This window comes from Typopeltis vanoorti, chromosome 1 (genome assembly GCF_054136105.1).
Source record: "Typopeltis vanoorti isolate ZY-2024b chromosome 1, IOZ_Tvanoo_1.0, whole genome shotgun sequence".
Classification (NCBI taxonomy): domain Eukaryota; kingdom Metazoa; phylum Arthropoda; class Arachnida; order Uropygi; family Thelyphonidae; genus Typopeltis; species Typopeltis vanoorti.
In genome coordinates, this window is record NC_143549.1 from 189,230,936 (window position 1) to 189,256,597 (window position 25,662).

Here is a 25,662-nt window from a genome sequence, read left to right on the forward strand (position 1 = left end):
TTCTGTGATCTCACAAGTCTACTAAAATGAAAGTCAACTGTAATCGGGTTAAACAAGCAACTTACATAAAAGACTTTAGTTCATTCAGTATCACCATTCACGTTAATCTCCTATGCATACTTATGCATTATGTTTCTATTTTTTCATGCTGAAAGTATGAAATATAAAAAATAGCTGATATCAATGATCACATTCTCATAACAAATTCATAAATCAATTTAAATCTCGGTTCTGTGGTAGGTATTTCTCCCAAAAACTAGTTCTGATTTTAATTCCTATTGTGCTTATCTTTCATTTCATATGTTGTTCAAAGAGCCCTGTGTAGCTCAGTGGATGTGGCGTTTGCACACCACCGCGCTAGGCCGCACGAAGGAAGTCTTGGTTTCGAGTCTAGTCGGCGACTAGAGGAAATTTTTCTAAGCCTTTTTTCGACCGGTTCCCGAGTTAGTCGATCTCTGGCACGGGCAAGCAGGTTTTTCCTCCCGGAAACTCGGGTTTTTCGTCCTGTAAACTCAAGAAAATCGACCGTAGAACCCACATTATTTCAGACATTAAATATATTGTGTTAGGGTTAGAGACCACGAGATGGCGGCACATTTGAGCCGTCTCTCTTCACTGCGTACCGCTTAATTAGTGATAGCCTTGGGCCATCTGTCTCTGATTGGGTACCAGTGGAGATTGAACTGCCCACTCAGTCTCCAAAAGTTAGAGAGGGCTAAATGGCCTCGCCTACTCCCGTATATACGGGAATAAAAAGGCGTTAGCTGATAGCTGAGCTGATGTTGTTCAAATGACAAAACAAAATTAAATTAACTCCATTTAAATACACATATAAAAAAATCTTCTGTCTGATTGATAGTTTTTGAGACAGGTGTGATGTCAGTAGTTCAGAAAACCTCAAATTATGAGTGCACAAGAGTGTAATCTATATAAATTTATTCATGGCTCCACATCATGTATAGTTTATTTATTTTATTTTCTATTTCCATATTTTTCCCTCTCTTTCAATACTAAAAATTATGATAAAGTATCAACAACTAAAATGTGTGTGCGCACACGCACTCACTACAGGTTCATACCAAATTTCTTACAGCATTATTTAATTTGGGTAAAGTCCTGAAAACTTTTAATAAAGAATTATTCTTGCAAGAATAACATTACAAGAATATTCTGAATTTAAAAGGCTTTGCTCATTGTTTGATATGTAATATCAATTTAATATTATATTCTATAATAATAGTTCGTAGAGATCATAAATCATAAATCTTAGGAGTACAATAAGTAATAAAATATTTTTAAACATACCCATTAATGCTTCAAAACAGTTTGCCATTGCATGTCTTAATTCCAGGTCATGGCATAAATCAGAACCATGAGCATAAAGCATATATTTTTCCAGCTGCAAAGTCTAGAGAAAAAAATATAATATAAAAATCATACCATTGTAATGATGAAACTCTTTAATCTTGTTATTTTACAGAAATAATAAAAATATACACAATAAATTCTGTATTTATTACTTTATTAGAAAGTTTAAAAAAATTTTTTAGTTATTACAATTTCTGAAATACAATACTTCATACCAATATTAACCAATCTTCAAGACAAAGAAATTTTCAAAAGAATATATGCAAATATTGCAATATACCTGAAAGAAAGTTGACAATCATCTATCATCTTGTAGAATATTAAATTATTTAAATAGGTGTTTTTTAAGCATAGAACTTGTGACTGAGCCACAATCAGTTAAAAAAAAAAAAAGAATTATAAGGAAAGTGAATGACCAAACATGTATGACAAATTGGAAACATGGAATAGCAATAATATAGTAACCATATATGCATATTGCTGACCTTATAATTCTTTAAACATTACTTAAGTATAAAGAGCTAATAAGCTTCATTTCGGCAATGAAAACATTACATAAATTAAGGGGATATTAAATCACGCATAGTTTTAAAACCGAATAAGAAACTCAAAGATCGGAATCAGAGAGTTTCTTGCCGATTATAGTAAACTATAAAGTATCGGCGACACTAGCGTTAGCCAATGCAAGTGATCCTAGTACGTAGTACAATACCGGGCAACTCGTTGCAAAGGTGGAGGAAGTTCAGATCGCTATTCTTAGGTACTTTCCATAATGTAAAAACACATTTCCTAGGAAATGTATGCTGTTATTACATTATGGAGGGAGGTCACTACCCAGACCGGTTTCAGCCTTTTTTGAGGCTTCATCAGTGAGTAGCTAGACCTAATACCAAAGTGTATAGCAAAAAGAACTTATGTACTCTGCGAACGAGTTTTCCAAACAGGTGCAACCATTAAGTTACTTAAGTATAAAGAGCTAATAAGCTTCATTTTGGCAATGAAAACATTACATAAATTAAGGGGATATTAAATCCCGCATAGTTTTAAAACCGAATAAGAAACTCAAAGATCGGAATCAGAGAGTTTCTTGCTGATTATAGTAAACTATAAAGTATCTGCGACACTAGCGTTAGCCAATGCAAGTGATCCTAGTACGTAGTACAATACCGGGCAACTCGTTGCAAAGGTGGAGGAAGTTCAGATCGCTATTCTTAGGATAGCGATCTGAACTTCCTCCACCTTTGCAACTTTGCTCACAGCTTCCTTTTGTATCTTCCAGGGATGGCCCCCCTTGTCATTCATCGCTCCTTCCCACTGTTCCACCAAGTGAAAGAACTCTCCAATGTCCACCCTGTAACTGCCTCTCAACAGTTTAAAAGTCTTGATCATATCACCTCTCCATCTTCTATCCACCAAACTCTGCAGTCCACATTCCCTCAGCCGATCCTCATAACTGATATTGTACAGTCCTGAAACCATCTTTCTTATCTGCCTCTGTACTCTTTCCAATGTTAATTTATCCGCTTCAAATCCTGGGGACCAAATTTGAGAACAATAGTCGAAGTGTGGTCTCAGGATCTTATACAACGGAATGATAACTCTTTTATCTCTGCAGGTCAGTGTCATTCTCAGTATTGCAGCAATCCTCTGGGTTACCTTCACCACCTCTGCAATATGTTCCCTGAATTTCAGTTTTCTATCAATCATCACCCCCAGATCTCTTGTCTCCCCCACTTCCTCCAGTCGAGTATGTGGCCTCCCATTGATGGATCCCAAACTTCAAGACTTTACATCTTGCTGCATTAAACCGACACCCCCCATTTATTTGCCCATTTGTCTAGTTTATTCAAATCCTCTTGCAGGGCTGCCACATCTGCACTATTACTGATAACCCTCCCCAGCTTCACATCATCTGCAAACAACTGAATATTCCCTTGCAATCCATTGACAATGTCATTGATATAAAAAAAAAAAAAAAAAAAAAAAAAATCATCTAACGCCTTTTTATTCCCGTATGCGGGGAGTAGGCGAGGCCATTTAGCCCTATCTAACTTTTGGAGACTGAGTGGGCAGTTCAATCTCCACTGGTACCAATCAGAGATAGATGGCCCAAGGCTATCACTAATTAAGCGGTACTCAGTGAAGAGAGACGGCTCAAATGTGCCGCCATCTCGTGGTCCCTAACCCTAACACAATATATTTAATGTCTGAAATAATGTGGGTTCTACGGTCGATTTTCTTGAGTTTACAGGACGAAAAACCCGAGTTTCCAGGAGGAAAAACCTGCTTGCCCGTGCCAGAGATCGACTAACTCGGGAACCGGTCGAAAAAAGGCTTTGAAAAATTTCCTCTAGTCGCCGACTAGACTCGAAACCAAGTCTTTCTTCGTGCGGCCAAACGCCGTGGTTGGCAAACGCCACATCCACTTAGCTACACAGAGGTATGAACAGCAGCTAACTGCTGTTCATACCTCTCTTTAGCTACCCTAACAAACCAAATCACACTCCTTGCCTGGTCTTTGTAGACCTCATGGAATTGGTTATTTCCACTTCTCTTATGCTACCTCCACAATGTCCTTTTTCTCTGTATCACATGCTTAATCTCTTTATTCATCCATCTCACACCTACCTTATTTAACTTTCTCATCCTTGGAATACATTTAGACATTGCATCTACTAGATAGTTTTTGAAAATCCCCCAAGCTGCATTGATCTCATGGCAACCATCTCATGGTCACTCTCACCAATTGGTGGGTGATTTGACACCTCATTTATAATTACATCCTCTGATGAGATGACCAAATCCAAGACCCTTAATCCTCATGTGCCCTCTGTTACATACTGTCTGAGGTAGTTATCCCTCAAAAACTCATGAAACTCATTTTCTTTACTTCCCGTTGCTATCTCATTATTCCAGTCTATATTGCCATAATTAAAATCACACATTATGATCACGCTTTTCTTATTTGCTTGGCTAATTTGATTATACATTTCATTATCACCACCATCCACATTACCTGGTCTATAACAACATCCTACCAAGTATTTGATTCCGTTCACCTCTCTCTCACACCATCCCAGGTCATCTCATTCCATACTGCTTCAAAATCACTGGCACTATTTCCCTCTTGCATCTCTACTTTATATGGACATAACTCTTTCTCTATCATCAATAGCACTCCCCCTCCCTTTTTTACCCCTTTTATCCTCACGAAACACATCATAGCCTTCCATCTCTATTCCTATCTGGATGTAGTCCTCTTCCAACCATGTCTCACTTATTCCGACAATCTTTGGGTGAACAGACGCAATTAGTGCAACCATTTCATCTGCCTTGTTTCTTATACTTCTACCATTTGTATACAAAACACAATAGCTCATTTCTGGATCTACAGCTAGTTCCACTGATACCACTCACTCGATGTGATCTCTCCATGCTCGATTGGGGCCATTTTCCTTTCTGCCCATTCCTTCTAGAACCCTCCCCAATTCTGTTTCCTCTCGATCCCAGGTCATCTCATTCCTTTCTGTCTACATATGCTCTCATCTCCTCTTGGAGCATCCACCCTTCTCACGCTATGTACCACTGTCCACCCTGAGCCTCCCTGTTTCCCTGCTCCTGTTGCACATCCTTCCTCTCATTTTCTATACTCATACCACTCACTTCCCGCTTGATCTGATTCATTCTCTCTACTCACTTCTCTACCTTCCATCAGCAGTCTCTCCAAGTGACTCACACCATATCCACTCAAATGCAGTCCATCGCTCCCATACAGTTCACTTCGTCCTTCAAACTCATTCCACACATTAACAAACTGTACTCCCATCTCCTCACACATTTCAGCCAGCAATGACCCTTGAAGATTTACATTATACAAGATGTACAATGTATACATTGTACAGTTCCTTTTAGTCTACTTCCATTTTCTGCTCTTTATTACTAAGGATTTTTTAATAACATTATAGTATTATTTTTTACCATCTACTATTATCGCTTGTACTACTTCATTAATAAAATTTCAATTTCTTTTTATTGCTGATTTTTATGCCAAATTTGTTACAGCTGGTATGGAATTTAGTTAGAGAATTTAGGAGTATGCAATTTAGGAGTACAACATTATCTGCGTAAAGCAAAGAGCTTTTTGATTATCTCCAATTTTAATATCAGGTTTAATATGACTTTCTTTCATAATGTGAGCCATATAGATGATGAATAAGAGTGAAGATAAGTGCATCCTTGTCTCACCACTGATTTACATCAAATCCTCTTCCCATATTTCTTTCAACTCTAACTACCGACTTACAACTTAAATATAGTTTATATATTGTTCTGTACAATGTTCCATATACTCCGTATAACTGTAGCATTCTGAAAAGCTTTTCTCTGGATATTCTGTCATATGCCTTTTCCAGATGTGCAAAACTTGAGTACAGATCCTTAATATATTCCCATAATTTCTCTTTTTTTCTCATTTCAAATCCTCTGTATCTTGTTTGTAAAGTGAAAATATGACCTTGGCAACTCCTATTTAGCTTGAATTCAGCTCTTTTCCAAGTTTCTTTTCCACAATTTTTCTGAGCCTCTTCTCAAGTATGTTAGCATAAACCATATTTGGAGCACTAAGTAGAGATATTCGGTAATTTTCATATTTAGTTTTATTTTACAGATGGGAACTATGAGAGCTCAGCTCCAATCACCTGGAATTCAAATCACCTACAGACAGCTTCACAACATGCCTCTCTAGCTGAATCAATCAATGTTTTCTTTAGAGTTTGCCAATGATACATTTGGTTCTTTTTTTCAAACTGTTTCATTTTTTCTTCAATAATATTTGTATAAATGAGTCAACAGTTTCTGCTCTTCCTATTTCAAATCCTCTGCATATTCTTGCATCCTAAAAAGCATGAAGATATCACTATCAACAATAACATAGTCAATGAGGCTTTTCTTATTACTTGTATCTTCTTTCCATATGAACCTGTGCACATCTTTATGTTGGAACATAGTGCTAATGACTAGTCTGTATCCTGAGCAGAAATCCAGCAGACACTTACCATTATTGAAAGTTTATTTTTCACTTGGTTAGACTATAATAAATTTAGTTTAATCCTTTATCCAAGTGTGAGCAAACAAAGTTTGTGCCTGAAAATATCTTCAGGACTGGGGTAAGGTAGTACAACACTGGGAAACTCGCAGCAAAGGTGGACCAAGCTAACATCACTCCTATCTCAGTATCTCCCATAATGCAAAACACATCTCCTTGCAGATATGTATAATGTTATGCATTAAGGGAATTAAGAGAATAATTAATATTACTATCTTACTCCAGTCCTGAAGATATTTTCAGGTGCAAACTTTGTTTGCTCACACTTGGATAAAAGATTAAACTAAATTTATTACTTTCCATTATTATTAGCTTTGCCCTTTTCTCCATTTCCCAAAACGTTCCTGTATGCCTGGTGGGATTCATTTCCTACTCTGCTATTTAAATCTCCAAGAAGGGCTACTTTTCTATTTTCTTTGTCAGCTGCCTGCTCTCATGATTCAAAAAGTTATTCTATTTCTTCCTTAGGAGAACCTTCTCTGGGACACAAATAAGTTTCACTGCCCATTTCCCCATTTTGAAGTTTACCCATATACTCTACTTGAAACTGCCTTGCAAGCAAGAAGTTTATCTTCATGTTTGGTGTTGAATGCTAACACTACTCCTTCCTTTCCTTGATTGTTATTGTCTGAATATAACATCTTGTACTTATAATTTAGCAAGATCTCACCTGTTTTTGCCTTTTCTGTCTCAGTAATGCCAATTCTGTCCACATGGTACTTTTCCAGTTCTTCTGCAAGTAAAATTTGCTTTCCATTAATACCCTTTATGTTGATAGTCTGAACTTTCATTTCTTGTGACATTGAATTTGTTCCTCTCTCTCTAGATGTTGACTTGGAGTTTGTTCTATTAGCTGACTTTTCACTGTTCATCCCAGTTCCCTGGGCAATGTCCCAGCCAGCACGAAATCTCATCATGTTGTACCATCATGTATTTCTGGTTTAAGCCAATAAGAGTACAATTGGTCAGCTAGGTCCCAATTTGCCAGCCCATCCTTGTTTGCTCAGTACTCACTTGGTACTAAACAAACATGGATGGGTGCATGCCTTTTAACAAGGCACAGTGAATGAAGGTGAGGATTGGATATTAGGTCAAAAATCCCAGTCAGTTCTCTGTATTCATTACAGGCAATGTGAAGGTTTTTCTGCCAGTTATTAGCTTTGACCTTTAAGCAAATCGTTCTAAATACGAAATTTAAAATTAAAATGACAATTGGAGAATATCTTCATAAAAAAAAACTATCAGGAGAACTGTTTGGCATTTATTAGACATAAAATAAACCACCCATTAAAATATTTATATTTATCATGAAATTTTAAAAGTATATTCTTTGATTACTCTTCCTAAAGTTCAACTTGTAGGGCACCACAGGAATAGTTTGTTAATGTATAGTTTAGTAATTTCTTTTAGAATAGTACTATGTCTATGTGAATTTATTTAGGACTTTTGTAGTTTTTTATAGTGAGTGAGTTTATTATTTATAATGGTGTTTGCTATAGTGAAAGTCAACTGTATCTTCTCCATTAGAAAATATTTTATTTCTGTGACAGATTTCTTTTGCATCTTCCTAAGTTGCAATATTACTATTTAATTTCTTGCTAGGATATGAAGAACATGCTTCACTGTGCACTTTGAAGTGAAAGAAAAAAGTTGGCAATATCTATCAAATAACAACTGGACACCATGCTAGGTGGGTGAGTGGAGAAAGGGAGAGCTAGAGAGTTAACTGAGGAACAGCTAATTAGGCAAACAAAATTTAGTTACGTCATATTAATTTACAGACTATGTAGCAATTTTCTAAGTAATTTTCTAATTTAATTAATTAATTAAAACATTAAATATTGTGAAGAAATGAAATTCATACTAAGTAAGCTGCATCTATTAAATTCAGATTCACAGTAGAAACATTGGTATAAAGGAATTAACACCTCAACATGAATTGTTCAACTAAAAACCACGTAAACAAGTAACTAAATGACATAATAAACATCAAATGTTTATTATGTCATTTACCCCCACATGAGACTGGCTAACTCACCTTTCGTTGAAAGAGAACCAGAATAAACCAGTTGAATCAGATAAAGGTTCCTCACATCACTGATGGGAATCGAACCCAGGTCTTTCTAACCAAAGGGCTTCGGCTATACTGACTGAGCTATGGCGGCTCCAATTAGGTAGATGCCCATAGGTAATCATGACCACTCCTCTGCAATCAGCAAAAGTTAGCTTACATCCTAAAGATAATAGGTTGCTAAATAATATCAAAATGTTGCTTATGCTCCAGCAGTGGCTATCCATTCACTAACAGTCAGCACCTTACTGATCACTACACATTGTTAATTTAGAATGATCAGTCTGTTAGTAGGGTCCTATCCTATCCTAATTTACGCTCATCTTATGGAATTGGTTGGTTACTCCTTATTCCTGGAGGTGTCCTATGTCTGTAGAAGCATGTGTTCACGGGGCTGGTTTGCCTGTTCTGAGGAACGAAAAACCCAAGTTTCCAGGTGAATAAACCCCCTACCACTGTATGAGACTGGCTAACTCACCTTTAGTTGAAAGAGACCAGATAAAGGTTCCTCGTGTTACTGACGGGAATTGAACCCAGGTCTTTCTAACCCAGGGCTTCATCTAAACTCACTGAGCTGCGGAGGCTCTGTTAGTAGGGTATATGTCTTTATTCATATGTGGAACACTACTATCACACAACATTAAGAATAATTCATGATAAAAACTTCTTTCTTATGTAAATATCACCATATTTTAAATATGGTGTACTGTTCTGTTTTGCTTATTTGAAAATTAATACTGACTTATAGTGAACCATGCAGGTTAAAGAAGAAAAAAAAAAATGTTGTCTCTAAAACCAAACCCTCTATCCTGAATATTTCAATCAGCACCATTCTGAACCATTTAAATAAGAGAAGAGTGATGGCTCTTAAACATATAGTGGAAATTGCTGACATTTATAAACATATTCTCTTTAAGTCATAGCACAAAACATGTGGAATAATGCTAGATAAATCACTAGATAGCCATATATCATATAATACAACACTCACACATTAACACATTTTTTAATGTTATATTTAATTAGCTGTTCCAATTTTTAAGACAGAAAAATTACATTTTATTGGTTTATATTTATAAGCACAATTTACAAGTATTTCCATATACAAGTACAACTGTGCATCACCATGTCTGGTAGTGACCCTTCCTATAATGCATAGTAATAATATACACATCTAAAAGGAAGTGCGACTTGCACACTTCTTTTCAGATGTGTATAAATCTATATATGTGTTTCCTTTTAGATCTGTACAGACAGGGACCAATTTTGCTTTATTGCTACCTGTTAAGAGTTGCTCATAAAATTTTTTTTTTTATTTGGTCTCCATGTAAATTTTTTTAGTCGGCCATTTTTAATATTTTGCCAACTAGGAGGTAATTTTTTCATAGAAGCAAGGTTCTGACCAAGGTAATTTTGGGCATTCATATTTCACTACATGTACACATAATAACACAAAAAAGGAGAATTGTGGATTCAACCTACTTACAGAATACAGTACAGTATAAAATGGAGAAAAGGGACACTTGGAATACCTAAAACATGTGACCAATTTCTGAAAATATAAGAAATCAAAGATTACACATCTTGGATATCAAAATGGCAGCAAAAAGTCAGAAATTGGAAACAATCTGGAAATAAGTGGATTAATGTTACAATTCTACAAAATTGTAAAAATTCCGTGCATCTGCCAAAGAGAAATGGGTGCCAGGAAAAATAACATAATAGGACACCCATTAAAACATTAAGACTAGGCTACAAATTTGATTGAGGGAATGGTAGAGGCAGACCAAGAACCCAATACATGAGTGACATCAAGAATGGATGAAGTTACCAAACAGTCAAACCAACAACCTAAAACAGAAGATCACTATCAACAGTACATGCTGCCTACCAACCAACCAATAGGTTGAGGAGAGAGAAGCAGCAGCCAGGAAAAATTTTAAAAAAATATATATATTTTCTTCCATTTAAAGCAGTTTCCCCAAAGCGTGTAAGTGTACCCCCAAAGTACAGATCTTTAGGGGATACAAGGCACATTTTTTTTTTTCAATTTGATTACTTTTTTTTGCTATTTAGTTTATTTAGTTTTATATTTTTGTCACTGATAAGTGCAGGTGTAATTTATAATTTTTTTAATAAATATAAAATCTAAAGGAAGTTTTAAACAAAGGGTCTCTTCATCATCATCATCACAAACCATGGGCTCACTGCCCGTTGATGTCTGATGCCTGTTTCACAATCTTCTTCCACTTTTCTTTGTCCAGTGCACAGGGTCTCTTGGCATGTATTAACTTGACCTCCATTAGGGTTGCTCTGATTGACAGCACAATCTCGTTTGAATTGTTTGCATTAAAAGTTTAAATTCAAATAGTTTGAATCACACAATCATAGCTCTATTAATTTTCATAATTTTTGTTTGTACTGTATGTATTATATATTATATTATTGTAATATAATATATAATTATATTATATAATTGTAATTGTAATGTAGTATTATATTATATATATTGAATTAGTATAACTAAAACTTTATTTAATAATTAAAAAAAAATGTTTTGCATGTTTGTAATTTATTATCATGCACAATTAAAAAAATAAATATATTTGTAATTATTTGAAACATTATAACTCTGAAACTGCCTTTTCCAGAGAGAGGGAGGGAGGGAGAGAGAGGTATACCGGTATTACTAAAATTCTAAAAGGGCTATTTGGGTACTGAAAGTTTGGGAAACAATGATCTAAAGGATAAATGAGAAAATAACTTATCAAAAATTATGCAACTTCAGTCCTGACCAATTTTGCTTGGAATGATCCAATTGACCCAAAATATATCAGCAAAGTTATAAACCTCCTGATATCCCTGCTAAAGAGTTAAAATGTTAAAATTAGTATTAAAAAAAAAAATCGCAAACTTACCTTAGCTAAAACAGCAAGATGTTGATTTTGAACAATTGCTGCTCTATAAGTGGCAAGCCCACCTTCCTCTAAATCAGGAAACATAAAAAAAAGATGGATACTAGACAAAAATTCAACAACAGCATCCCCTAAAAATTCTAAGCGTTCATTATGATGTATATTTGAAGTGGTTGCTTCTCTACATCCAAATCGGGACATTATGTTAATTAGAGTGTTAATACCTACAGGGGGAAAAAATGTCTAGTTTCAGATTTTAACTACAACAGAAGATCAATCAACATTATTATTATTATTATTTTTACATACAGCAAATGACTATTAAATTATTTCAGGAACTATTTACAACATATACTGGAATATTAATTAAAAGAAACTTTAATAAATACTTCCTATATTTCGGCAATGTCACATTGCCATCTTCATGGGAACATAAAACTATGACAAGTGCATGCAGGCACTACAAAAAGCAAATGAAGCAGAAGAGAGAAAACTACTGTTGTTCCTAGAGTACTAAAGGTGCCCCCTAGTGGGCTATATTGGGTTGTCTTGGCTGTTGGGATGAAGTTCTCAAGATGCAAGCTTCCCAAATTTGGGGCAGTCTCATGCATCCAAATTTGTTGAGGTTTGGAAAGTTTTTTAAAGATGAGGCTGATTCCATGAACAATCTTTCATATTTAAATTTGCTGCAGTGTAATAACATGGCTTTCTTCCAGCATATTCTGTGGTGGGTATCCAGAGCATGGTCTGCAACCCCAGAGTGGCTGTATTGGTGAAACTGGATGTAGTCTTTGTGTTCCGATATCCTGACATTTACTGTCCTGCCTGTTTGAGCAAAGTAGGACAGTTTACAGTTGCAAGGGACCTGGTATACTCCAGGTAGGTCTAGGGAAAGTGGCTAGTCTTTGGTGAAGCGAATAAGGGATGAAATTTCTTATATGGTTTGTAACAAGAAGTCAGGTCTCATGTTTTTTTAAGATTTTGGTTAAATTTTCAGAGGTGCCCCTGATATAGGGAATGGTGATGGATTTAGTGTAATATTTATCATGGGGGGGGGGGGTTTAACTGGTTTAATATTTTTTGGATTTTTTGGGGATTGTAGCCATTGGCTAAGAAAGTGTTAAGGATGTGGTTTAGTTCAGTAGTTAGGGCATTGTCTTCTGAACAGATTAATTTTGCCCTGTTATATAGTGTTTTTATAACCCCATATTGTTGTGAGGGGGTGGTGGGATTGCTGGTGAATGTATCTGCCTGTATGGGTAGGTTTTCTGTAAAGCCAAGGATCTATCAGGCTGGCAATGATTAGAGTGTCTAGGAAAGAGAGACTGTTGTTTTCTTCTTTTTCCAAGGTGAACTGGATTCTGGGGTGTTGGTTGTTTAAGTGTGTTAAGAAGGAGCGGAGTGTATCTGAGTCATGTGGCCAAATAGTGAACGCATCATCAGTGTAATGTAGCCAAACAGTGAGTTTTTGTTGGGCTGAGTTTAAGACTTTCTCTTCAAAAGTCTCCATAAAGAAGTTGGCCAGGGGTGGGGAGAGTGGTGAACACATGGCTGTCCCCTCTATCTGTTTGTAGAATTTTCCTTGCCAAACAAAATATCCCGAGTTCATTGTGAACTGAATAGTGAACTTATATGTTGGTAACACATGTTCACATGAACTGTGAACATGTGTTACCAACATATAAGTCTATCTACAAGAATTACATACAGCAAATTTTTAAAATAAAAATTTTTGGGCCTCAAATCTGACATGTAAGTTGCAATCATCCCTCAAAAAATCAGTGCATACCTGAATGTTGTAAATTCTCTCAATCAAATTCTCACAGGTTATAAGTGTCAATTTAAACCTGGTAAATTATCATTAAAAATATAAATAAAACATTTCTGAATGTCACCAAAGAACTGAGAGGAACATTTAAACACAGATACTCACAACTTTATTCATTATTTTCTCAATAATGATAACAGCAAATATATTATCATATGATTAGCTATGCTGCAGAAATGAAAAATAGTAACATAACAGTGATAAAAGAATTCTGAAACACTGTTTTAAATTTAATGAAAGCAATAGGAGTAAAAAAGTAGCAAGAAGTAGTAGTACTACTATTGCGCTACTAGACATATATCCTACTTTAATGCAACAGATTTGACACTATTATTAGGGCATCAGATGAACTGCTCAACCAGTATAATGTGAAGTAAAAAAAAAACTTAGGAGAAAATATATAGCAAAAATTATTTAAGTTAATATGCTGGGAACCCATGAACTATTAAATGGGAGAAAAGACACAAATAATAGTTACTAAAAACTTTCAAAAGCAAATATTTTGCTTATCATCTCAATAAGAATCATGAGTAAAAAGATATAGTTGTTTCAAAAAAACAATTAAGTCGAAAGAATTGTAGTCATAATATGCTGCTACTAAAAGCAGAAAATGGAGCTTAATATGAAAGTATTGAACTGTTGGCTGGTTAAATATACTTATCTACTACTTTACTCTACTCTATGAGGCACATCCAGAAGCTAAGTTCTGACAGGTTGTAAATGAATAAAATGACAGCATTTCAATATTACTTTATTGTCACAAGTTTACACATACTAGCAGCCACTTCTCCACACATCTGTAACCTAAATTGAGACACTTCTCAAATTGGGACACACATTTTTGTATCTTCTTAACAAGTAGCCTACCACCAGTGTTTTGACCTAATCCTTTGTGGCGGTTTTCATGCCATCATTCCTGTAGAATTATGAGCTGGTAAAAATCTATTCAAATGAAAAAGAAAAAAAAAAGATGGAGGTGAATGGTGCAAGCTCGAGGCTATTCCCAGCTGAAATGTCTGGGGAGTTGATATTTTTGATTAACAGTGTGGGTGATACATTTGTTGTGAATCAAAACAACTCCAGAGCTGAGGAAGCTTCATATTTTGTTTTGAATAGAGCACTGCAATTATTTTAGAGTCTCACAGTAAAAATTTGTGCTTATTGTTATTCTTGAGGCAGAAACATGGTACACATGATCTTCCTATAAAAAAGTATTTGCTTGAATGTCTTTGCCCTTGGAGATCGACTATGCCACCAACGCATTAACTGCTACTTACTCTATGGCATAGGAAGAAACCTGGATTTCCCATGTGACAAATCCAAGTTTCATCTCCTGTTGCAATGTACACTAATGTCCAAAGGATGAATAATCCAGTTAACTAGATAATTAATAAGCAGCATTTAACTGTTTGATTACCAATTATAATGGCTTACAATGCTTGAATAGGCAAACTAATATTATTATTATTATTAAGCAAAACCTCCAGGGAGTCAGGAACTCATCGAGGGAGGCCAAATATACATGCATCAGCTATCATAATTATTCTTGAATTCATTCACACTGCTTGCACACACACACACACACACACAAAAAAAAAAACATCCAATGGTAATCCATTCCAATTATGCACCACCCTGTGAGAGAAAAATCTAGCCCTCACTCCCTTCTTAGCAGCATTCATTCTTGGCTTTCAAGCGTGCACTCTTGTCCTTTCTCCACCCTCCATAAAATGAAAAATTCCATCAACTGAAATCCTGTAAGACCCTTTCAGAAGTTTATAAGTCTCAATCATATCAGTCCCCTCTTTCAATATGTCTTCATAATCAGTATTCCACAATCCTGATGTCATTTTTAACACTCCCCTTTGCACTCTCTCCACTGTGTCAGAATCGCAATGGAAACCAAGAGACTAGATCTGTGCACAATAGTCCATGTGAGGTCTTATCAAGGCCTACAGGCAAAATGACATCCTTATCTTTACATGTCAAAGTTCGTTTCAGCATTGCAATTATCTTTTGAGTGTATTTGCAATCTTTGCTACATGGCCCTTGAACTTCAAGTTGCTATCTACAAATGCTCCAAGATCCCTTGCCTGATCAGTTTCTTCTAGCACAAACCCACCAATATAATACAACATTGGATATCTAATCACACCAAAGTGCAAGACTGTGCATTTACCGACATCCATTTTCCCAGCCTATTCAAATCATTCTGCAAGTAGAGCATATCAGCAGCATTCCTGGTTATCTTTTCCTATCTTTTCTTCATCAGCAAATAGGTGTATGTCGCCTGTGAAATCCTTCCAATATTATTCATGTACAGACTGAATAACAGTGGACCAAGGACTGGTCCTTGTGGTACACCACTAGTTACCTTAAATCTTGCAGACTCACATTCCCCATATACCACTTTTTGATATCTGTCAGTCAGCCATCCTCTTAACCATGCTAATATAATTTTATAATTCAAACCCATATTCTCCAATTTATGCAACAGTCTTCCATGCTGTATTCTGTCAAAAGCCTTAGCAAAATCCATAAATATCCTGGTGTATCTATTCCCCTTGTCTAGTTCAATGGCAATATTATTATAGAATGTGAGAGTTGCAAAAATTTCTGAATGTAGTCCTAACCAATTTTTCAAAAATCTTCACCACCACTCCTGAGATACTGATTGGTTGATAGTTGGATAAATTGTCCTTGCACCACTCTTGTGCAATAGGATTACCATACATTCTTTCCATTCCTACAGAATTTTTCTGTTCTAAGACTCCAAGTATATAGCCTGGTCAAAGGCCAATTCAGCTGAACACTTTCAGCTGAATAATGTTTAGCATCCATGCTGATATTCCATCAGTCACCTTTTGCTGAATTGTTATTCAGTTTGTGCAACAGCTCTAATACGTCCTCTTCATACAACTGAGTTTTTTCGTTCAGTGAAGAGGTAGTAGTGAACTCAACGTTGCATACACCAGGTTGATAGTGTTACATCCTGAATGAAACATTTTTTGAAAGGAATTTATTCATTCAGGATGTTACAAGTCTAAAACAATAGATAAGAAAAAAGAGCTTGTACTCGAGTAGAATGGATAAAATGTCTGCTGTAAATAATGTTAGAATATTACCTCTTTATGCAGAATTACAGAACTTAGTGTTAAACCCCCCAAAATCATATAGAGAATTCATATAAAGTATAGTTCTTATAAGGTATTTTGTATATGATGAAGGAACAGACACAGTGTAAATGATAGTTCAAGGGTCACGCGCGAGCCCTTAGGGCAAATGCCGAGCTTGAGGCAGTGTTAATCTTGGAAGATGATGCACGCTTAATTTTGCGAAGACATTACTCGAAAATCACGTGAAGTACCGTATCGTGGTGGTCAGTGAAGGTCAGTCTCGGGCCAAAAGAGGGCACCAAGGGTAAAGATAGAAGGTAGAATACAAGGAGTTTGCACCCCTCCCTCGCTCTCCGTTGCTCCGTTTTTTTTTTTTTGCTTGTTCATTCCCTGCCACAAACTGGCATATCTCGGATGGATTCGAGACGTTATTCTGATGTTGGACGGTGAGCTTATTCCCTCAATGATCGAAGTTCCAGACGGTGCTAAGTGCAAGATATCGCCATGTGCTGTCCACGTTCTTTCACTGGAGATTTCGTCTAAATGAATTGTGGATGGATCCCACGTTCCTACGGCAGAATGCCAAGAATCATCGAAAGCAGAACCAGAATGTCATAGACATAATGCCAGGAGCAGAGTAGAATGTTTGAATGGACGACTAGCTGAATTCCTACCACGTAGAAGCAAGCGTATGGAAGTCACATGTCGTGTTAGGACAAAGAAGGTAGAACCAGACTGATCTGAAGATCCTATTGCGGACATGGTAATGTAGAGATTTTGATATTTGTTCCCCGTTAGATAAGAAAAGGAAGTTCATAAAGTAATAATCAAGTGTGGACTGAATTAGAGAACTTTAAGTATTTGTTTAGTAGCAGATAGTTTCCTTTAGACAGAGTGTCGGGAAATGATTATAGAAGTTTGTGTCATATTTAGTGAGTGTACCTTGTAAGCAGAATGGTAATCGGATCTATTTGGTGTATATAATATGTGTGTTTTAATGATTTCGCTTAAAGGAATGTGTTTATTTTCATGTGCTAGAATGTCAGTTAGTTTCACATAATTTGATTGAATATAGCATTGAATTAGTTGAATGTGAGATATGATTAGCTGTATATGATTTAAGATTCCCAATAAATATGATGTTTCTTGTATCTGGGTGGTGTCTATAATATGAACCAAAACTACCCTCATAAAATCTGAACCATAGCAGGAGAAAGGGGAAAGAAAGTATAATATGTAATAGAGGTCACAACTGCAAACAAGGATTATATAACTCAGTAGAGGTTTAGTTTAATGAGTGAGATTACTAAATTGTTCACAAATGTGCTTTTAAAGTCTGGAAAAGTTCCCCTGAATAAGAGTCTTCTATTATAGGAATACTGGCTGGCGCAGCAGAAAAAATAAATTTTGCCAAGATCCGAAAAGGGACTGCCTCAGACAGCTAGATTAAAGGATTCTTTCTTTGTTAAGGATTAATCTTTACTAATTGGAATAAGCACATGTACAATCTAGAGATCGGCCAGAGTAGTTTAGTTTGCCTCCCACATAGAATAAGAACATAGGAAGTGATAGAGATATCTAAGTCAGTAAGATACTGGAAGAGTCTAATAGTGATTGTAGAGAGGCAAGATTATAATTAAACTAAACCAAATATAAGGAAAGTAACGACATAACAATAGCTTTTAGATAAACGGGCACTCATGAGTTGAACAACCTCCCCTGCATCTGTCACCCTCACACCATCTGCATTCAGAAGATTTATTCTTTCGTATTCTTACTCACTTTTTGCTTGCAGCATATCGATAGAATTCTTGTGGGTTGTCTTTAGCTTGTCAGTTTCTTTTCACACTCAGAATTAGCTTTCCATACAACTGTTGTGACTATTCTGGCCTGTTGCTTATAATTTTCATAACAAACATCATCCTTATGCAGATGGTATTCCTTCCACATCTTCCATTTCTTACAAATCTCTTCCTCAATAAGAATGCACATCCATTTGACTCTTGTTCTATTTATTCTTCAAACTCTTGGGACACATTCTGATATTGCATCATTTAAGTATCTTTTTAAATGCTAAAAACCTAAAGTTGGTGGTTTTCATATTTAGGTTGCAATACTGATAACAATGAGCTTGACATTTAAATTTTCGAATCATGCGCAAAAGGATCACATGGTAGTACTCAACAGGATCAAAAGCAAAAGACTGCACTAAGTGAATTGTGTTTGAAGGAAGTTCTTTTCATAAAGTTACAAACTTGGATGTCTTGTAACGTCTCAAAGACATGACTTCACACAGAAAGAATTATTGTAAAGTTTGAAGAAGGCTGCAGAATAAATGATATTGCCAAAGAGTTTGAAATTTCACATAGCATTGTATCCAGGCACTGGGCAACATTTCAAACCAATGGAATGTGTTACAGACATTTGCTGAGAGGTCGCACTCACTCTACCATGGAACATAAAGACAGATTTTTGGTTATAACAGCAAAATGTAATCAACTGCCCACGTCAGGTCAGCTTGCAAGTCAACTCCATTCAAAAATAGGTATGTAGATATCTCGATAAACTGGCAAGATGTCTGACCTATGCAGTATCATAATGAAGGTGTTGAATTTTTGAACTATACTGGTGTCTAAAAGTAAGCCTATATGCCCAAAGGCCTGTAGTCTGCGTCCCTTTATCCACAGTTCATCATAGAATATGTTTTCACTGGTGTTGTATCCATAAAAACTGGACAATACACCAATAGACTAATGTACTCTTTACAGATTCTTTACAGAGTCATTCTAGTCTTTTCTCCAATTCTAGATGACAATTGATCTGGTGAGAAAGTGGAACTGCTTACCATCATGAGAATGTTCTAAAAAGGGATAGATGTGGTGATGCAGAGATCATGGTGTGGAGAAGCATTAGGCTTAATGGATGCATTAAGCTACAAATGCTGGGAAAAAAGGGAGTATGACTAGTGAATGATATTGCAATGAAGTTCTTTAACATCATATCAATTGTTCTATGGTACTGTAGGCAAAGAATTCACTTTTATGAATGACAATGTCACCCCACATCATACACGAGCAATGGAGATACTTCTGTACACTGAGGATATTAATTGAATTGAGTGTCCAGCATGATCCCCAAATTTCAACCCCATAGAACATATCTGGGATGATGCAGTAGGAAGACGCATTACTGCTCGAAATTCTCCTCCATAAAACAAACAAAGTCTTTTCCTTGCTCTGGAAGAGGAAGAGTGGATCAGTTTGCCTCAAGAACTCCTGAATCACTTGATGCTAAGCATGATATGACATTGTGAGAGCTGCATCACAGTTCAGGGTGGATATATTCCACACTGAAATGTCTCTCCACAGAGTTTTCTGTAAGTACTGTGCATTATTTCCTTAATTACATCCTCAGGAAATTTGTAACTTTTGCCAAAAACATATTGCAATTTAATTTGTGTGAAATTTCTAAAACATTTTTTGTGATAATTTATTAGTATGCTTACAATAAATGTATGTCCACATTTGGCTGTAGTCATGAAAATTTTTTCATATACAGGTAAAAATATAGTTCATCCTTAGCTTTTAGATACCAGTATAGTTTAAAAATTCAACACCTTTATTATGATACTGTCCCAAAAAGTTCGGCACTGCTATGACCCATTTTGTTTATTATTATTATAATAATTCAGGATTTCAATGGAGTAGTCACAAGACTCATCACTAGAGGCCCACTCTAGAAAACACAAAGTCTATCATACCATTCATGTATGATTGGTACTTATTGAGCATTCATGCTCTCACCACTCTATCAGGCAATGCATGCCATGGTTTAACCACCCTCCATGCAAAGAAACCACTCCTTGCCCTCTTGCTCACAACTTCCTTTCGTAACTTCCAGGGATGGCCCTTTGGACTTGCTCCTTCCCATGCTTCACCAAACAAAAGAACTCCACAGTGTCAGCCCTGTAACTACCTCTGAACAATTTAAGAGTCTCGATCATATCACCTCTCCTTTTTCTATCTTCCAAACTCTGCAGTCCACATTCCCTCAGCCTATCTTCATAACTAACATTGTACAGTCCTAATATCATCTTTTGTTATCCACCTCTGCACTCTTTCTATGGTTAATTTATCTCCTTTAGATCCTGGGGACCAAATTTGAGAACAATAGTCTAAGTGTGGCCTGATCAGAGTATTATACAACGGAATGATAACTCTTTTATCTCTGCAGGTCAGCGTCCTTCTCAGTATTGCAGCAATCCTCTGGGTTATTACTTTCACCACCTTTGCAATATGCCCCCTGAATTTCAGTTTACTATCAAACATCACCCCCAGATCCCTTGCTTCCCCCACTTTCTCCAGTACAGTTCCTCCAACAGAGTACGCAGCCTTCCATTGATGTATCCCAAACTTCAAGACTTTACATTTAGCTGAATTAAACTAATATCCCATTCATTTGCCCATCTGTCCAGTTTATTAAAATCCTTTTGCATTTAATTAGCTTCTGGCAGTTTTCTCAATTGCTCCTGATATGACAAGGAGAAATTAAATAACTGTACACAGAATAAAAGAGAAACTGGTCAAATAAGACTGAACTAGGCATACAAGACAATGATAAAACCAATTTTAACTTACAGTTCTGAAAGTTCTGTTAAAGAAAAAAAAAAGAGAAATGTAAAGATGGCTGAATCTTATTAAAAATGAAGATATTAAGAAGGAACTTGACACTATTACATTCAAGAAGATATGAGCAGAGGTAATGTAAAAATAGAATAGTTACTTAAAGAGAATTGGAGAGGAAAAGTTTGCAAAACAAATGTTTGATAACATCCTGGGAAAAATCCAGAACTTATGACAGGAACTTTTTTCCATCATGCTGCTCATCATGCTGTTCCTTTTTCCATCATTGTTGCTAGAAGTGAAACTGGCTTCCCAGAAACTTGACAATCACATAACTCAAAGTTTTAACTTTTCATTGATTGCTTGACTATTTTATTTTGGATTATCTTTACGAGTATTTTAAATTAAAGATGCCAAGAAATTATATTCTTGTTTAATCCTTTATCCAAGTATAAGCAAACAAAGGTGTTGCATGTGAAGTATCTTCATGATTAGGCAACTTGTATATAAAGGCTAATGCCCTCACATAAATTGCCTTAATATCCCATAATGCAAAGCACATATCCTTTTCAGTATGTATAATACTATGTATTATTGAAAGGGCCACTACCCAGAGTAGCTTTGACCTTAAAAAAAAAAAAAAAAGAAAGCAAGGTTGGAGTAATGCAGAAGTCATATTTCTCCTACATGCAAGGAAAAGGTGTAATACTTTACTATTAAAATGCTCTGGATTAAAGATAGATGGTGAATGTTTTTTCACTTTGTGGTAAATTACATTAAAGATGCCAAGAAATTATATTAGTTTAATCCTTCATCCAAATGCAAGGCAACAAAGTTTGCATGTGATATCTTCAAGCCTTGGATACTTGTATATAGAAGCTAATGACTTCACATTAATTGCCTTAGTACTTCATGCACTTTGTTTGTTTACATTTAAATAAAGGATAAAACAAGAATATAATTAGCCTCTACTAATCTAGTCATCACTAAAATACTTCTTACACAACCTGTTTGCTTACACTTCAATAAAGGATGGTGTGGCTCAGTGGAAGTGAAACGACCCAAAGAGAGACTTAAGTTCAAGTCTAGTTACCAACTGGAGGAACTTTTTCTAAGCCTTTCTTTGACCAGTTCCCAAGTTAGTTGATCTCTGGCAGGCAAATTTTTCATCCAGTTTACAGGATGAAAAACTCCTGGAAACTGGAGTTTTTCATCCAGTAAACTCAAGAAAACCGACCATAAAACTCACATTATTTCAGACTGACATATCCTGTTAGGGTTAGGTACCAAGAGATGGCAGCACTTGTCTGCCCATCTCTTCATTGGTTGCCGCTTATAATTAGTCATAGTCATGAGCCAGCTATCTCTGATTGGCTACCAGTGAAAAATTTAACTGCTCACTCAGTCTCCAAAAGCTAGATACGGTTAAAAAGCCTTGCATACAAGGGAATAAAAGGTGTTATCCAATTTACAATAATGTAATTTCTTGGTATCTTTAATTTAATTACAACCAAGTGAAAAAAACTTTCAACATTTAGGGATATTTGTTTATGGTTATGTTTATGTTATTACTACATGACACCTCCAAGGAGTCCAAAGACTCATCAAGGGAGGACACCTACTTACAATTCTCCGTCTGCACCACTCAATCTACTACAGTGAACCGCATGATCTACACCAATTCCATCTACTGGCAAGCACCACCACCACCACCCACTGGTATTTTCACAGACAATTACAAACATCCATGCCCATGGCGGGATTCGAACCCGCAATCTTCTGGCTGGAGAGTGGATATGCTAACCACTCAGCCAACAAGACATGGCTGGCCTCAATAACACTGCATAAATTAATGATAATGATATACAGCATGTGCCATTAAGTTAACAAGCATTTGACCCACTGGTGATGAAGGCCTCTCCAAGACAAATCTAAGACTATCAATCAATACCTTTTTTTCTCTATGGAGCTTATGCAAATCCGATGATTTCATTAGTCAAAAAGCTGTATTTCTATTTTTGGTCTTTACATCAGAATTTCTGAAGTATCTAACTGTTAGCTCACTCAGAGTACAAATGTACAATAGGTTTACAAACCTTTTGTTGTTGGCTTCATATATGAAAAAGAAAAAAAACAAAAACGTAGCTATGCTACTGAATGATATTTTTGAGGATATTTATTCTGGAAAATCCAGTATAGAAGAATAAGGGAGATATTTTTCCATAAATATTCCCTATAGCAAATTAACACTATAATAAACACATTTTCTAACACTTTTGAGTGTTTTGCTATGAGTCATATCCACGCAGGAGATGTAACTAGTGGAACTTATGCCTTAGTCTATGCACAGACAAATAATATTAAAATTATATTTAAAAAAAAAAGAGAGAGAATCATATAGCTGTTTTTTGTTATTTTATGCATTCATAAACAAAAGGGTACTATTGACAGACATATATACTAATTAATTTTAATAAATATGCATACCACGCTTCCTGGTGTTCAAATAATGAATGCGCCTATCACCATATTCAGGCTGTCGGATACCACAGTTAGTTAATGAGTTCCGTGCATGATCTGGATTAGTGCCAAAATTTTCTCTATATGAAGGGTGAGTGAGAGCCAACTGCATAAGGAAGACATTAGTATTAAACTCTATGCTTTTTAATGCATGAAACATTAATATCAGAAAAATCACTAAACATATGAACAAATACTTGACTCCCTAAAATTTTAAGATTTATATCTAAACAAAATATTTTCAATTTTCTTTTGTTTAAAAATTTTACTTGTAATTATCTGCATAGAGAGTATATAAGAAACCATCATGTTATTATAAACTTTCTTTTTTTTCCCTTTAATCATAAATACAACATTAATGCAAATTAGCAATTTGAAACATGCTAATGCAAATGCTTTGTCAGTAAATAAGAATTCTTGAAGCAAAATTGGCTGCACTAAAAAAGAATTAAAGCCTGCTGGAAACCAAATTTGGGTGGTGAATCAGTCTTCTCCTTTATGAAAATACAATTTGGTCTACAATTTTGTAGCATGAAATTATTGTGTGTGCAAAACATACACATATATTGCTAAATAATTAACTGAGTAAATAATGTAGTATGAAATTATTGTGTATGCATATGTGGATGTGTGTTATGCACACACATTAGATATATAATTGCTATATAATTATCTGAATAAATATTAAATATTGATGTTAATATATTCTTCATATTAAAGAATTTCAGAATATTCATCAGCACAGTGAAGTTTCAGTGTAAGCATAAGTATGACCTGTATGATATCCTGATGACTTCAAGTTACATCACCGATCATTTTATGGCTTGCTTCATTAACTGCTGCTATTACTTAATTGGAAATCTCCCTCTTTCACCTAGGCATCTGATATGTTGCTTCTACTGTCAGACTTTTTATCAATCTTCAGGTCACAGTAAAGTAAGTCAACTATATTAATGACTTCTGTATTGCACTATAGCTAAAAGATATGTATATCAGTGAAACTGAAATACTATTAAAAGAAAGAAACAGCCACATCAATAATTCACTGAAGAAAAAAAATAACACTGTTAGTGCTTAATGAAACAGATTAGAAGGGTTTATAGATTATTAAAAAAAAGCTGACTGCCAAAAGAATTTATTTAATCATTAACTTTTACTGGAGCTTTATTCTCTAGGGTTAAAATTTTCAGAAACTGAGTTCAGCTTGCACATGGCTTGCAAAATTATCCATTTTGCTTTTTTGTGTAACACATATTGAACATTAATTCAATGCTCATGATTTTAACTGTAAAATAGCATACTATTGCTTATAAAAATATTAATTATTTTATATCATATCCATAAACAAAAAGTTGCAAAACCTATAATACATTAGTGCCATGTGTCGACAAGAGGGTAAGAAGGAATCTGCTGATGTGTCTTTCTTGAACAGCTGAAAGTTGTAATTTTTTGGGAAACAACTGAGTGAAGGAAGCTGTTCCAAAGAACAGAGGTGGAGGAAGTGGAAGAGTAGATGATTTGATGAATTTGAAGTAGGACAGATGTTGAAAAGTGGCCGCCTGTGTTTTATAGTTATGGAAGAAACCGAAGGAATAATAATAGGCCAATTCAGCAGAACTGAAACTTCATTTGTTTATTAATTTTATATAGAAAATTAATTCCTAATCTTTGAGGCAATGTTTTTATAATATGAACAAACTATTTTAAATTGCAATACAATGTCACATGTATTTTCTAAGTCCCCTGCACACATCTTTATTACACTTATTTTAATGGGAAAAAAATGCTTCTATCTATCCAGTACACTTTTTGGGATTGCATTATAGATGAATAGTTGAGTATACAAGTAGTATGTGAAATCTGAGTTATACTATTACTGCTATGCAAACATTTCTTCCTTCCTCAGAGAATGAAGTGCACACACATACAAAGTGCACCTTCTATAACAAGATATGGAAATTTTCAGCAATCTATTGCAAGACTTGGAGAAGCCACAATGCAGAAACAAAACAAAATAAATAAATTAAAAAAAATAATAATGCTTAGTATACTCAGCAATTGCAAGACAGAGGCCAATGCTATTTACATGTTTTATCTGAAATGTCTATAAGCTTTAGT

At 35.4% G+C, this 25,662-nt stretch overlaps 1 protein-coding gene across 4 annotated transcripts in view; it reads right to left on the reverse strand.

The window, feature by feature from the left end:
• The window catches only part of drosha (ribonuclease 3 drosha), a 454,213-nt gene that overhangs the window by 175,920 nt on the left and 252,631 nt on the right, over positions 1-25,662 (reverse strand). For all 4 annotated transcript variants that reach the window (XM_090395920.1, XM_090395901.1, XM_090395928.1 and 1 more), the window contains 3 exons: positions 23,512-23,650; positions 11,462-11,682; positions 1,306-1,408 (listed from right to left, as the gene is read on the reverse strand). In XM_090395920.1, coding sequence (XP_090252046.1) covers positions 1,306-1,408; positions 11,462-11,682; positions 23,512-23,650 — 463 coding nt within the window. The remainder of the gene's footprint in view (positions 1-1,305; positions 1,409-11,461; positions 11,683-23,511; positions 23,651-25,662) is intronic.